Source organism: Cydia fagiglandana, chromosome 8 (genome assembly GCF_963556715.1).
Source record: "Cydia fagiglandana chromosome 8, ilCydFagi1.1, whole genome shotgun sequence".
Lineage (NCBI taxonomy): Eukaryota > Metazoa > Arthropoda > Insecta > Lepidoptera > Tortricidae > Cydia > Cydia fagiglandana.
The window spans coordinates 17,979,047-17,995,424 of NC_085939.1; the positions used below are offsets into that span (position 1 = coordinate 17,979,047).

Here is a 16,378-nt window from a genome sequence, read left to right on the forward strand (position 1 = left end):
TCATAGGTTAATAGGTAAACTATCGCATTTGATATCGTATTTTTATCGAACATCCAGAAATTTAAAATAATTTTGGTCAGAAATAAATCTTTGTATACATTTTGGGCAGGTGTAAAGATTTGTAAATGTAAGTTGCATTTGGCTAACTTGGAAAGCGGAGTGGGTAGTTTTGAAAATCGTTAATACATATCCAAACCAGAAGCTCTTCATACTTTGGTAACACTTATAAGTACTACTGCAACGCTTACCACGGCATCTTGCTTGACTGTCTACCAGAGCTACCGCCAGCATCGAAACATCGAAAAACGTTATCTGCCTCTTTGTCGCTCGAATATGCAATAGAGATGCAGAACGAATTCCAATTTTTTTCACTTTGGCGGTAGGCGCTCAGAGTAAAAAGTGATTGTAGTTTAGTTTATTTTTAAAATTATCCTTCATCGTGGTTACCCTAAGGTTCTTATAAGATCTAGCTAATGTAATGACGCAATGTCTAAAGATAAAATACCTTTGCAAAACTATTTAACTAACTAAACTAACTAACTATTTTGGCTCAGCGATCCAAAGAGAAAACTACTTAAGCAGTCTTGATTATTTTCGTGTCTCTGGCTCGAATTAAGGTGGTTTTATTACCATAACGAAACTAAGTCAATGGACCCTGGTTCATCTCAGGCCATTTATTTTATCTTTTTATGCAATAGGTAGTGTTGTTTTTGTTGAAATTGAATAACACTGCAGTGCGCAACTTTAGAGTCGGATCAAAAAAAGTCTGCAGCGGATTTGATAGCCCACGCAGTGAAAGTGTCATTTTAAACGTCAAACTTCTATGAAATTATGACGTATAAATGACACTTGCACTGCGTGGGCAATCAAATCCGCTGAAGACTTTTTTTGGTCCGACTCTATGCGACTTTTATCTCGATTTAATGTTAGAATGTTTACACTAGTTTCTGTACCCCTAGTGTAAATTTCCTTCGATAGCGTGACGTGACGTACGCGTTTGCGTTAAGTGTCATTTTGTATGGGATTTTGAGTTTCCAAAACGTTACGCTTGGTGCGATGTTCAATTCTTATAAAAAAGTTTAAGTGCAAAGAGAAAATAATATTTTTTTCTAACTTTTCGTAAACTGTAAGCACAGCCTATTGTTAAGGGTTTGTTTTTTATTTTCAACTTTCTTGGCAAATTTAAAAGTTGTGAGTCAAGCTTTAAAAAAATACAAAAAGATGGTGTAAAATTATGTAGTATCTTGCAAAATAAACTGCCGAAAAAGTGTTAACATTAATAAACGTCTCCTTAAACTCGGACACCGTGAATGGCTGACGCAATTTTATCACGGAGTTTACTGGGTCGTGACTGGACGACATAATACACATACTTTACATTCTACGGCTACTCGGCTAAGTGTGAACGGAACTTTTTGTGGACAGGTATGTTTTTAGGGTTCCGTACTCAAAGGGTAAAAACGGGACCCTATTACTAAGACTCCACTGTCCCTCTGTCCCTCTGTCGGTCTGTCCGTCCGTCTGTTTGTCACCAGGCTGTATCTCATGAACCGTGATAGCTAGGCAGTTGAAATTTTCACAGATGATGTAAAACAGAATATGATAAATATTTAAGTCGGGTAAAAAAGCAGGATATGGTATTTGTAGGTACTCCTACTCTGTAAAGATATTCCAGAGTTCCAAAACAATCGTAAGCTTACCTTAGGGTACCGGATCTCATGGTGCTGCGTGTACTGGTAGTCGCCAGATCCGGGTACACCGTAGTGGGGTACACGCATGATGCGAACATTCGTATCGTCGAACAGCTTACCTTAGGGTACCGGATCTCATGGTGCTGCGTGCACTGATAGTCGACAGATCCGGGTACACCGTAGTGGGGTACACGCATGATGCGAACATTCGTGTCGCCGAACAGCTTACCTTAGGGTACCGGATCTCATGGTGCTACGTGTACTGGTAGTCGACAGATCCGGGTACACCGTAGTGGGGTACACGCATGATGCGAACACTCGTATCGTCGAACAGCTTACCTTAGGGTACCGGATCTCATGGTGCTGCGTGTACTGGTAATCAACAGAGCCGGGTACACCGTAGTGGGGTACACGCATGATGCGAACATTCGTATCGTCGAACAGCTTACCTTAGGGTACCGGATCTCATGGTGCTGCGTGTACTGGTAATCAACAGAGCCGGGTACACCGTAGTGGGGTACACGCATGATGCGAACATTCGTATCGTCGAACAGCTTACCTTAGGGTACCGGATCTCATGGTGCTGCGTGTACTGATAGTCGACAGATCCGGGTACACCGTAATGGGGTACACGCATGATGCGAACATTCGTGTCGTCGAACAGCTTACTTTAGGGTACCGGATCTCATGGTGCTGCGTGTACTGGTAGTCGACAGATCCGGGTACACCGTAGTGGGGTACACGCATGATGCGAACATTCGTGTCGTCGAACAGCTTACCTTAGGGTACCGGATCTCATGGTGCTGCGTGTACTGGTAGTCGACAGATCCGGGTACACCGTAGTGGGGTACACGCATGATGCAAACATTCGTGTCGTCGAACAGCTTACCTTAGGGTACCGGATCTCATGGTGCTGCGTGTACTGGTAGTCGACAGATCCGGGTACACCGTAGTGGGGTACACGCATGATGCGAACATTCGTGTCGTCGAACGTGACGTACGCTAGGTGCTCGCCATCGGCCGAGAACCACATGGCGTTGTTGGAACCGAATACTTCCTCTGAAAATTAAAGGAGTAGGTAGGTAGGTTTAGTTTTTTTGGTGGGTAGTAGTTTTGCTGGGCTTAGGTTAGGTTATCAAAGGTTAGTCAACTGCCTACTTGAGGTAGGTAGGTATTTATACCAAGAAAATTCTGCAGCGAATTTGATAGCCCACGCAGTGCAAGTGTTATTTATACATCATAATTTCATAGAAGTTTTACGTTTAAAATGACACTTGCACTGCGTGGGCTATCAAAATCGATGCAGTCTTTTCCTTGGTCTAACTCTATTTCAAGTAAAATTAAATATATTTGCTGACAGAAATGGATTCATGCGTCACGTATTAGAACGTGACGGCAACGATCACAGGCGAAGAGCCACAATGAGAGACGATACAAGCGCGAGTACGTTAAAAATGACGAATTACCTTCATACACCCAATCAGGAATGCCATTATAAATGACATACAACTGTCCACTCGTCGTGATCTGCACAGGCTCCTCAGTCAAATTAGCCTGATAGTATATGTTATTGGTATATACGAAGGCCAGGGAGGTCCCAGAGGGTCCCCAGACGAAGTTCTGGAGGAACCCCTCGGTGCTGCTGGCGACGGTGGGGGGGAGGATGTCTGTGGTCTCCCCGGTGGTGATGTCGAAAGCGGTGTAGCGGGCCAGGTAACTGTACCGGTATACCTGGAATTTGGAAATAGATTTTTGTTATAGTATGAATAATCTCAGGTGATTTTTTCGGGCTCGGACCCTAATCTGTTAAACAAAAGATATTGTTTCCTTTATGCAGTGGTTACAATGCTTACTGCTAATAGCCCCGACGTAAGTAACGGGAACAAACCCATTTAAAAAGCAAATTTACCATTCTAATATATGGTTCAAATTCTTGAATCAGCCCATTCGGAGATAACACGTTTTTGTTATCTCAAAAAACAAGACCACCATAATTGTTCTCTAAACAAGCTGTCATATGAATTTGAACCTTAATACTATCACCATAGTTGCAATTTAAACGACATGGTTGCTTTGACACGAGCTGTAGACCTCTTCAGTGGCGTAGCTAGGGGGGGGGGCGGCGGGGGCGGTACGCCCCGGGTGTCACCCATTTAGGGGTGACACCCGACCGTGAACATCAGTAGTGCCACCTATAAAAATTCGTAAAATGAAAGCGATGGAGTAAATCCTGAGCTATTTAACAAAAATTACAATTACTCTTTTTAAATATATTTTACAATTTTGATTGAATTTTGGGGTGACACTAAGGAATGCAAATCGGTTATTTTTTGTATGGAAATAACCGCGGTTTCGGTTAAAAACCGATTATTTCCATACAAAAAATAACCGATTTGCATTCCCTAGGTGACACCCACAATTTCTACACCGGGTGCCACCCATGCTAGCTACGCCACTGGACCTCTCTTAAAAGAAACAAAGGCTTTTAATTGTTTAACGGATTAGCACCCGAACTCGAAAAAATCATCTGAGATAATTCATATATACTATAAAAGTGGCTGTGGCCCGGTGGCCGAGTGGCACAGGCACCTGCCGCGACAGCAGAGGACGCGGACAGCCTGGGGCACTGGAGGCCTTGGTCACTTTTTCTTATTATATGACATTTATTTGGTATACACCCACTTGCCAGAATTTCATTTGCCATAATTTCATTTGCCATAATAGTCAACAGCCATTATATTGTTTCCCATAATTACATATGCAATACTTATTGTTTACTATATTAGTCACGTGCCAGAAACTTTGTTTCCCATAAAATCAATTTCAATAATATCATTTGTCATCATCATTGTAAGCCATAATTATCACTAGCCATAATATTTTTTTTTTACAGAAGCCAAATGCTACTAGAAAAGAAAATATGGGTTAGGTTAGGTTTGAACTGCGACCCTTACAGAAAAGTAATGCTACTGGAAAAGTGGGTTCGGTTAGGTTTGATCTGCGACCCTTACAGAAAAGAAATGCTACTGGAAAAGTGGGTTAGGTTAGGTTTGAACTGCGACCCATACAGAAAATAAATGCTACTAGAAAAGTAGGTTAGGTTAGGTTTGAACTGCGACCCTTACAGAAAAGAAATGCTATCAGAAAATTGGGTCAGGTTAGGTTTGAATTGCGACCCTTACAGAAACCAAATGCTACTAGAAAAATGGGTTAGGTTAGGTTTGAACTGCGACCCTTACAGGAAAAGTGGGTTAGGTGAGGTTAAAATATATTATATTAAATAGTATTATTACAATTAATAATATGGACAACAACACGTATGCCACTCGTACGTTCTGGAAGCTAATAATCGGGTAAACAAAGAGTATGTCACATCATTTTTATGGTAAACAAACAATTCGGGCAAATGAAATTCGGGCAAATAAAATTCGGGCATATGAGTATTATTTTATATAATTTTCGGACAAACAATAGACAACCCATTTATTTCAGTTTATAATTTATATAGTAGTGTTTCTACTTGATAAAATGACGATGAAAGATGATGATGATTGTACGTAGATATATAAGTCAACTATTTAATAAATATCTACACGTTTTTTTTGTTTACTCCCAATATGGAGGCTCGAGTTTCACTTGAATAAACACCCACCGTGTACACAATACGAACATTGTATTGATACAAATTAGCCCAATCGTGACAAAGACTAGTCTATAATATAGACAAAGGAGTTAAAGCTACATATAGCAAATTGTTTTTGGCAAAAAATTCATTTTAGGTACAAGCTTTTATCGCTGACTGTACTTTTCTTACGACAGACAACTAATACTCATCGCGACAATTCTAAAAACCCCTAACACAAATTAGGTTGCGTTGTTTCATCACAGAGTTCCTATGGCCACCTCCTGTCTCCATTATCAGATCAGGCCGCGTAGCCAAGATGCCGATCGCTTACGCTTCGTAGCGATCGAAACGCAACTGTCACTGTCGCACTAATACGGAAGTGTGATAGAGAGACATAATGGTTTTCGTTGTCGAAGCGATAGCGATTGTAACCTTGGCTAGGCCGGCAGTTCGACAGTACCATATTATTGTATTGTCATCAGAACTACATACAGCTGCCAATTTTCATGACGCTACCATCCTTGGAAGATGGTTAAATTAGTTAGCTAGTTACCTTAGTTAATTAGTTACCTTAGATTCCATTACATAGTTACATACAGGTCAACCTAATAAAAGCTTGTTAAAAAGTCGTTCTCGAAAAAAATGCAAAAGAGTGACTGAAAAATTCGGTCAGGAAGCATTTTTTTTTAAATTTCGAGCGCTCGATTTTGTCACTCGAAATAGGTAAGTACTGTGAGAAAACGGTGAAATGCTATTTTTGAAATATGAGCGATAGAAATTAGGAATCTAGTGGTATTGACCACTCGTTTTCCATTCTATTAGTAGAATAAAATTTAAATGCCTAGCAGTAAAGATAGTATTTAACGAAATACACGAAATCGAGAGGCCGAACTTTAAAAATCGGCTCGCAGGATCCATTATATCATACACAGAGAAGAGGTCAAGGTATCGCTAGATAGCGATGGCGCATAGAATCCTTTACAGCAGCCATTCTCGAAGTGTGTTCCGCGGAACCCTAAAGCCTCTGTTGGGGCTCTGCGAAAATACTTGTAATAATAAGAAAAGAACCAGCACTTCTATACATAGGTATATGTGGTGTGGAAAATTTTTAATTTGGGGTTCCGTCAAATATTTCGCTTTCCAAAAGGGTTCCGTCACCAAAAAAGTTTGAGAACCGCTGCTTTACAGCAATAACAAAAAACGTGACTTTGTGAGTCGCCAGTCTTTATTAACGCCTCGTCTCTGGCTTTATTCAATTTCGTTTTCTCAATAATTGGTAGAGAAGCCGTGCCTCGTGACTAATAGAGTTTCAGAAAACAAAGTGCACTTAAGGCGAGCGACCTAGATGTTAATTGGTTTTTTTGTCATTTATTGATCACTGACTTATGTAGTGTCAGGGTTATTATTTAAAAAGTTGTAGATTTTAGGGTCCAGTAGGTATGTAGGTACCTACTTTTTATGTTTGTAAGTGAATACATTTTTTAAGTTCCGAATATGATGAGGATTGGCCGGGTGGTGGGAATGAAAATGAAAATGTGTGTAGGTAAAACCTGCACATTCACTGTCCCCATAATAATACAAGTTTGTTCCTAGGCCACGCCCCCTGGCAGTGAATACGTTAAAAATGATAAAAACACAACTTTGTTGACTATGTTAAGAAGAGACTACCTACTAGTTACGTGTGTATTTTGCTGACTGCACTTACTTAGCCGTATGATATATGGCTACCATATTATTCGAAGACAATACGGCTCATGGCTACATAAACTGCAAATTACCCACGCTAACATAAAGACAATTCATCTATTGTTAGTTTTATACGGATATTAAAATGATAAATGCTACCCTGATATTTCAATGTAAGTAAGTAATATCGCTGCTAAAATCTACTAAACTTAACAATGAAAAAATAATTGTATGTAAAGTTAATCTCTTATGCTAAATATCCATAAGTTAGTTCTACACGTTAGGAAAAACCAAGATTGTCTTATCTGTGCCTGAAAAAAGAAGATAATCGGGCTTGATTGTTACTGAACTATTTAAACAGACAATTGAAAACACTAAATCTGTGTAAGACTCAAATACCTTTATGTCTATTAAAAGGGTTACAATGCCAAAAAAAAAATTTAAAAAATATTTCTATTCTATTCTATTCTATTCTATTCCAATCATGAAGTACTATGCGAGTTAACTAAACAACTGAAAAGACAATAAGCAAATGCAAAGCTTTATTTATCAAACTAGTTCGTATCTCGAAAACAATAGACCCACAATGTTCGCGACATTTCTGTTGTCTGTCTGACTTGATTTAATTCAGACTTAATCGGGTTAGGGATACGAATAGGTAATCGAATTGGTGAAGCGAGTTTAATTCGGTTCGGCGTCACAGCGAGCGGAAATAATGCACGCATCTATGTTCGGTCGCCAAACTTCCTCGACTGAAATTAGGGCATTTCATCCCTTGGTTAACAATCTACTATTACCATTAACTAACAGCTTTTCTGCTTCATTACCTACCTATCTTAGAGTATTTAGTAACTGGAGACGTCATGGCTGTCATTTTCTGTACGAAACAGTCTGCCGATTTTTGCGAGGAAGGGGATGTCAAATGTATTGCTGTTTCTACCCATGTCAGATACAAAAGTTTGCACAATTGTGCAAGTTTTTCGGCAGAGGGGTAAGCTCTTAAAAGCGGCTCCAGTTATTAAATGGTCTAAAGCCACCTATGTATACCTACTTGATGATGTCCAATTTTGTTTAAGTGGAAAATCAAAATTGTTAAAGCTACTGTAGATTAGAATTGGCATCTAACTAAGAGCATTACAGACGTGTATAAATAAAGCATGGCTCCATCTCTCTGCGTACGCGTGCATGCCACCGGTTGTAACGTATCGATTTAAATGTCAGTTGACACACCGCTTGCGTTGCGTATGCCTTTAAGCGAAACGTTACGCAACGAAAGCGATTTAAGAGCGGATATAACAATAATCCAAACATTAGATGTTTCCGGTACAATTGAACCTTTAAATATTACTTTAACTAGCTAATACTAGTCATGTACAGCGAGTTGCAAAATTGCATACCCACTTTATGAATGAATCCAATTCAATTCCCACAAGCTGACAACAACACTGCGCTGTATTTGTATTACAACGCTGTAAGCTAACGCTACCTGCGTTCCGTCAGTGTGTACGACTCAATAGAACACGATAGAACACAAAATACTCACGGGTACAACGCTGTACGCTAACGCCACTTGCGTTCCGTCCGGTGACAGCTCGGTGAAGCGGGAGGATTGCTGTAAGACCTGCAAAATTATTTACAATACAGTATATAAGCTTCTTCATCATCATCATACTTATACAGGTTGGTCCAAACGTCCAAAAAGTTGGCTGTTTCATACATTTGTTGCTGGTCCATTTTCTATGGGAGCGTAATTTTTTTTTCGCGATTTCGGGGTTGGTCCCATAGTAAAAGTTGCTCAGTATAATCCCAAAACCTCCCTGGCAACGGGAATGCAGTTATTTTTTAGCCATCCTGAATGGGAAACCCGGAATTTCATAACAAAAGTTAAAAGCTAAAAAATCATAACTCGAAAACTACGAAAAGTCAGCTAACATACATTGGGTTATTCTGATAGCCCACGACGTGAGGAATGTAAAAAATTTTTGGACGTCAAGATTTGGACCACCCTGTATATCAGACGGCGATAAAATCGCCTGGCCTAGAGCCTTAAAATGTACCTACTTGATATTAAATTCGAAATTTAATTTAAATTTTAAAATTACTATACTGTGGTAGGTAGAGTTAGACGAAGATAAGTCTGCAACGATTTTGATAGCACACACAGTGCAAGTGTTATTTATATTGCCATGTTACTCTAGGATCTATCCATTACTAAAATTCCATTTCATTACAATGAGACGGAAACGTGATTTCTTATGGGCCACTTCATTAATTAAACAGCTAATCTGTTTCCTGGCGACCCTCTTGGGTCTTGGTTGCCACGGCAACGCCAAGAGACATTAAGGACATTTAGAACTGAGATTTTATTTAACTTCGTACATTTTTTGGGCTCGGATTTGAAGCTTGAAGACGTTATACAATTTTTTTTAAATGAAATGCGACGGCTAAAGTCGCAAACCTCGTAACTCGACTCTTTGCTCGAGGTACGAGGTAGGTACCTATTGTTTGTTAAGGTATAGTTCGTTTTTTTAGCATTAGAAAGAACTTGCAAGAAGGTAAGCGATCTTGACATGTCTTTTAATTGAAAAACGCTTTAAAAAAATTTAAACTATTACTTATGAAAGCAGAAGAATAATTATAAATGATCGTATTAGATCCATAAACAGGGAATGCAAATCGGTTAGAATGAGATAGCAATATCACTTGCTCCCTCTAACGCATAAATGCGTCCCTTGGATTGGCCGACGTTCATCGTGGGTAATCAAATATACTATTACTGTCTGTCCTTCGGGGCCCCTGAGGATGGGGGCCCTGGGCCCCGTGTGCCCTTATGGTAAAGACGGTACTGTTGGTGGGTAATGAGACTAATGAGTTTTTTCTCAGATAGTTACACAAACGTACCTCAGAAGTATTGGAGATAAGGATGGTAGTGCTGTCAGTGTCCAAGTCGAATAGTACCAAGTCGCCATTCTCGTTGCGGAACAAAATATCACTTCCTGTAATTAAAAACAATGATTAATCAAAAAAACCGATGTACCAATTAGCGACATATTATGCGGTATCATAAAAGTCTTATTTCTCCGTGCCTTTTCCCATTTCATTTGGGGTCGGCCCCAAAAAAAGTAAATTATATCTAATAGATAGTGTAAAGTAAAGATGAATTGTGATGTTCCACGGAAAAAGGCACCTTATAACGGTTGGCGCTTACGCTATTATTAACGCCGCTCCATGTAATTGTGGCGCTATGCGACGTAAGCGCCGGGTGCCATAAGGTACCTTTTTCCGTGGAAAGTCACAATTTATCCGACGCAGTTTTTAGTGTTCCGTACAAAACTTTGCTCACCATTTTTGAAGGGCTCTAGGGCCTTAAAAAACAAAAATATCAAAAAAAGCAAAACGATCCGACACAGATATTGACAATATTAATCTGTGTTGAAAAAATCATTGCTCTAGCTTCAAAAACCACGGAGGAAAACGAGGAGTACGTTTGTATGGAGGAATGACCACTCCTGTTGGCTCTTAATAAGACGATCAGTATTTATTTTGTTACACCATGAATGTAAACTTCACACCTTGAATGTAAACTTCACACCTTGAATGTAAACAATTTACACGTAAACAGGTACTTCAAAACGCTTTGTCTGTAGGTAAACATGGTGATTCATCTCATTATCATCTCGGTTATCAGTTTTTATGTGACCTAGGTATAGGTAATTCCCGGTGTAAAATGATAACGATGGGGTAATACAGACGGAATATGAGATATGAGGGATTACCCACTTTCCGAAATAATCCGAATACACCCTAAGTTGACAAACTAATCGCTCTGTGAGCTGTAATAATCGCTCTCTGACTAAGCTTAGAGCATTTAATAACTGGAGTGGCCATTAAGAGCTTACCCCTCTGCCGAAAAACTTGCACAATTGTGCGTACAATTCATGTAGAAATTGACGTCCTCTCCCCCGCAAAAATTGGCAAACTGTTTCGTACAGAAAATGATAGCGATGACGTCTCCAGTTACTAAATACTCCAAGACTGTAGACCTCGCGAATTCGCGAGAAGCTTTAAAAATGTAAACATTAAAAATACTTTGTTTAGTCATTATCATAGCAAACTCACAATTGTCCTAAGTTCCATAGACTGTCAATTTTCGCTATTTTAAACTTTTGCAAAAAATACATCTAACTACCGAAACCGCTTACAAAATTTCACGAGAATCGATTGAGAAATGCGACATGCACATACGAAAGCATTTTGGCCAAGTTGAAACGGAGACCTTCCCTAACGTTTGGTCAATTACCTGAAGTCCAAGACCCATTGAAGGAGGGCGAGGAGAACACCCCACTGATCACGTCCTCCAATTCTATTGGCTGCTCTGCCTCAGGAGGCTCCGTTTCCGGGTCCGGTGTCGGCGCCTCCGTAGGAGCCACCGTTGGGGGTTGTATCTAAAAAGATTTTTGTCAATAGATTTTTAAGGCTTTTATCGCTGGTTGTACTTTCGAAAGGCAACCAAGTACCGTAAAACGGGGTGAGTAGGTTTCGCGGGGAGAGTTGGGTTATGAATGGGGAGAGAAGGTTTGAGAGGGGGGTGAGAAGGGATTTTAAGGCTACTGCTACAAAAATAATGTATTCCAATTAAAATAGTAATACGCATAATAAAAAAAAATCGATCCAACAATCTTCCAAAATCACCTTTGTATGAAAAACACTCTCACCCCAAATACGAGGCACTACGGGGTGAGGTGGGTTTTCCTCTTTATCGTCAAAGTTATGAAATAGAACTACCCAAAATAAAATACAAACTAAAATACAAACGTCCGAACCACTTAATATATATGTCGCAGTAAGATAGATAAAGCCGTTATATAGTTATAACTCTAGGGATATAATTATATGACGTTACATAGTTATATGAAAGCGATTCATTACTATCTTACTAGGTATATAACTATAATACGGCTTTAGTTTAGTGATATAGTTATATTACTGGATTAAGTTTAGTGATATAGTTATATTACTGGATTAAGTTTAGTGAAATAATTGTAGGCAGGAGTGCAGCGGTGCGGCGGGGGTATAGTTATATCCCTAGGGATATAGTTATATGCCGTATAATACTTTTTAGCAATATTACGTAAAAGTACACGTCGATTCACGAAAGCTGGCGCGAGATTTTTACTGAGTGACAGCTATTTTCATTGAAATTCTGTCAAATCTCGCGCCAGCTTTCGTGAATCGATCGCAATGCCTCATAAACCCTTAAGAATAGCAGCATGAAAATATATATAATAGTTATCTTACTAGGAATATGACTATAATTCGGCATATAACTATATCCCTAGGGATATAACTAAACCTCCGCCTTACTGCCGCACTCCTAATACCTACAATTACTATCTTACTAGGAATATGATTATAATACGTAGTTACGTACTATACGGCATATAACTATATCCCTAGGGATATAACTATACCTCCGCCGCACCACTGCACTCCTACTTACAATTATTTCACTAAACTTAATCCAGTAATATAACTATATCACTAAACTAAAGCCGTATTATAGTTATATACCTAGTAAGATAGTAATGAATCGCTTTCGTATAACTATGTTACGTCATATAATTATATCCCTAGGGTTATAACTATATAACGGCTATATCTATCTTACTGCGACATATACACCATTCAGTTTTCACATGTAAAAATAAAATTTTATCGAGGTTTGAATGTCAAATTTCACCCAACTCACCCCATTTTACGGTACTCATAGAGACGATTGTAACAAACCCAAATATGTACAATTACCTAGGTTGCGTTATTACACATAGGCCCACTTGCACCATTCCACTAACCCGGGATTAAGCGGTTAAACCGTTAACCCAGTGTCAAATTGTACTAGTAACCATGGTAATGTTAGGTTTAACCGGTTAACCCCAGGTTAGTGGGATGGTGCAAGTGGCCTTTAGAAATTACGACTGTTACGAGTAATATTGTATTTTTGTTAATTAATTAATAATTGATAATAATGTTAATATAGCCAGCTCCAGTGTCCATAGTGGATACACTACTGTGATTACGGCCGCCATGGCTACGAAGTATAGTGAAGTGAAATGATTTGAAATGACGTGAAGTTCACTGAAGTGAAGTGATATGGAATATGATTTTTTTAAAGTCATACGGTAGGCTCTACAGTAGTCGGCCGAGATACTGTAATATACGCGAGTAGGACTACTATACTAGGACTCTCCATAGTGACAACTGGTGACTTCGAGCCTTCCTCATTCCCTGACAGCACAACTACCATCATGGCGATTACCGCGATTACGGCCGCCATGGCTACGAGGTTTAATGAAGTGAAGTGACGTGAAGTGAAGTGACGCGAAGTGAAGTGACGCGAAGTGAAGTGAAGTGAAGTGAAGTGAAATGAAATATGTTTTTTTAAATTATGTCATACCGTAGGCGCTACAGTAGTGACGACGGGTGACGAGCCTCCCTCATTCCCTGACAGCACGACTACCAACGTGACGATTACAGCGATTACTGCCGCCATGGCTACGAGGTTTAATGAAGTGAAGTGACGTGAAGTGAAGTGACGCGAAGTGAAGTGACGCGAAGTGAAGTAAAGTGAAGTGAAGTGAAGTGAAATGAAATATGATTTTTTTAATTATGTCATACCGTAGGCGCTACAGTAGTCGGCGGAGACACTGTAGTAGGACCCTCCGTAGTGACGACGGGTGATGAGCCTCCCTCATTCCCTGACAGCACGACTACCAACGTGACGATTACAGCGATTACTGCCGCCATGGCTACGAGGTTTAATGAAGTGAAGTGACGTGAAGTGAAGTGACGCGAAGTGAAGTGACGCGAAGTGAAGTAAAGTGAAGTGAAGTGAAGTGAAATGAAATATGATTTTTTTAATTATGTCATACCGTAGGCGCTACAGTAGTCGGCGGAGACACTGTAGTAGGACCCTCCGTAGTGACGACGGGTGATGAGCCTCCCTCATTCCCTGACAGCACGACTACCAACGTGACGATTACAGCGATTACTGCCGCCATGGCTACGAAGCCGATTATGTACGTGACTGTCTTCTTCTTTGCTGACGCTACCAGGACCTGTGAAAAGTAGGAAATATTAAAATATACTGGTTTAAACATGGTGATGATAATAAAAACTTATTCTTTGTTTTTTCCCGGGTCTCAAACCATCGCCATGCCAAATTTCATCTACTTAGATGTGTTCAGCATTCAGCGGTTTAAATAAGCGTGAAGCGGTAACAGACAGACAGAATTACTTTCGCAGTTACTATACGGGAATACATACGCATTAATAATATGGCCATATAACATAAAATAATAAAATGTACTTTCATAGTAGTTTATGTGACTGCTACATAATGAAAGGCATTAAAATACGAGTGTGGGTTTAAGAAACGAACGAAGTGAGTTTCTTAAAAGGATCACACGAGTGTTTTAATGCCTAATTATGTACAGTTACATACACTACTTTATCTACACACATATTATTACCTTCTATTATATATTCACTAACCTCATATTTCAACCGACATCCATCGTTGCTGTCTGACTTAACTCGCAGATTTGAGGGGTGGCGGCTCCTAAATATCTTTTTATCATTCATTATACACGATACTTTTGCTTAAAGATTGTTTAAAAACAACTATCAAATCAATTTTATAACCTAAAACTAATTAAAAGATGAAACTGTAAGTCAAATGGCGGTAAATGAAAACTTTTTTTCACGCATCCGTAGTTTTTTTTAATTCATAGACAAAAGAATGAAGTCCCTATTCTCATGCCACTCGAGATCAAATGTCGTACGGTTTATATTAAAAAAATATACCAAATTGACGTTCCGTATCGATAATTGTTTTAATATCTATGGATACTAGAATAGACACCCACTTGAGTTTTGACAGCTGTTCCAAATTTAAAACTCATAACCTTACAAAAATCTGTAAAGTTATAACTTTAAAGTACAAATTTTACCTACTACCACAGATAAGAAAGTTCTCATAGTAAAATTGGTTGTGATAATGCTGGTCATTTCCTACGGTTTCTGAATGCATTTTAGAGCAGTAATGATATGTGCGTAGATAAAAGAACTTTACAGTACACTGTAGTACTTATGGTGCTACATTCCCGCACTAGTGCGGGAATGAGCACTTTCCGTGCGTATGCCAAAAGTGTAAATTTCATTTCATTCATTTTATTCTTAAACAATACAATCCTTGTGTCAAAGGGCCACATGCACTGGTTTTTTTATGTTACTGTAAAACGTTGTACAATACACGTGCGAATATGTAGGTAATTCGCAACTCGTGTCGATTTAAAACACTCACTTCGGTCCTGTTTTAATTTATCGCCACTCTTTTCGTATTTTCTCTTTTCCGCACTAGTATCGTAAATAACTATTAATACAAATTAATAAAAAAAACGTTTAGTTCTTTCCCTCAATACATTCCCTGCATTTTTTCCTGTACCCAAACAAATGTACCCTGTACACAAGATATAGCACGAAGGTATTGTGCATGGATTATACCTAATACCCAAATAAATGACATACCCTTTTCGAACGCACACCAATCCGCACCACTTCACTGTTTCATTTCACACTAACACATAATTTAAGAACAATACACGGCACCACTTAGAATGATCTCACGATATACAATGACTGGTATCTTTCAAATCAGTTCGCACTCGTAGTAGTTTCAGGGTTATCCGTGAAAGGTTATCTTCTCTGTAGTAACAGAGAGAAGCGAATTCGTAAAGAGTTGTAATCTCCGTTGCGTAGCTCATTATTGTTGTAGATGGCGCTATTATTTTGGTCGTCTTTTAATTTATTGCTAGTCGTTTCGAATTTCCTATTTTTCGCACTTGTAGCGTAATGTACCTACTATTATTATTCTTATATTGTAGTATTGGGTCGAGGAAACTGTCAACTTTATATTTCAAAGTTATAAATAGCACTAACATTTTATATAAGTTAATATGAAATAGGTTGTGTCACAAGAGAGCAAAGTGACATATTTACGGCGTGGGCGTACATTGAATCTTTAAGTAAGCGAAGGATTCTAAAATAGAATTCTACATCAGCTATGAGGAAATCATTAATGTTTCAAAATATGATTTAAACTAAAACATAGTATGCAACAAAGTAAAAAAATAGTATCCTCTTGAACAAAAAAGTGCTACTTTCATCCCTCGTAGCAGGGAAGAAAAAGCCCTTTTCCATACAGGTAATGTGAAAAACATAAACAGCGCCATCTACCTAGTATGACAATGATAAAGCACGCAATATTATACGAATGTTAAAACTCTTTACTAATTTATTTATCTTTGGCAACACGCAA

The 16,378-nt window shown here is 38.9% G+C and overlaps 1 protein-coding gene across 1 annotated transcript in view; it reads right to left on the reverse strand.

Moving 5' to 3' along the window:
- The window catches only part of LOC134666845 (venom dipeptidyl peptidase 4-like), a 67,473-nt gene that overhangs the window by 12,489 nt on the left and 38,606 nt on the right, over positions 1-16,378 (reverse strand). Inside the window, exons 3-8 of the mRNA XM_063524162.1 lie at positions 13,932-14,117; positions 11,303-11,447; positions 9,904-9,998; positions 8,546-8,623; positions 3,158-3,422; positions 2,581-2,750 (exon numbers count right to left, since the gene is read on the reverse strand). Coding sequence (XP_063380232.1) covers positions 2,581-2,750; positions 3,158-3,422; positions 8,546-8,623; positions 9,904-9,998; positions 11,303-11,447; positions 13,932-14,117 — 939 coding nt within the window. The remainder of the gene's footprint in view (positions 1-2,580; positions 2,751-3,157; positions 3,423-8,545; positions 8,624-9,903; positions 9,999-11,302; positions 11,448-13,931; positions 14,118-16,378) is intronic.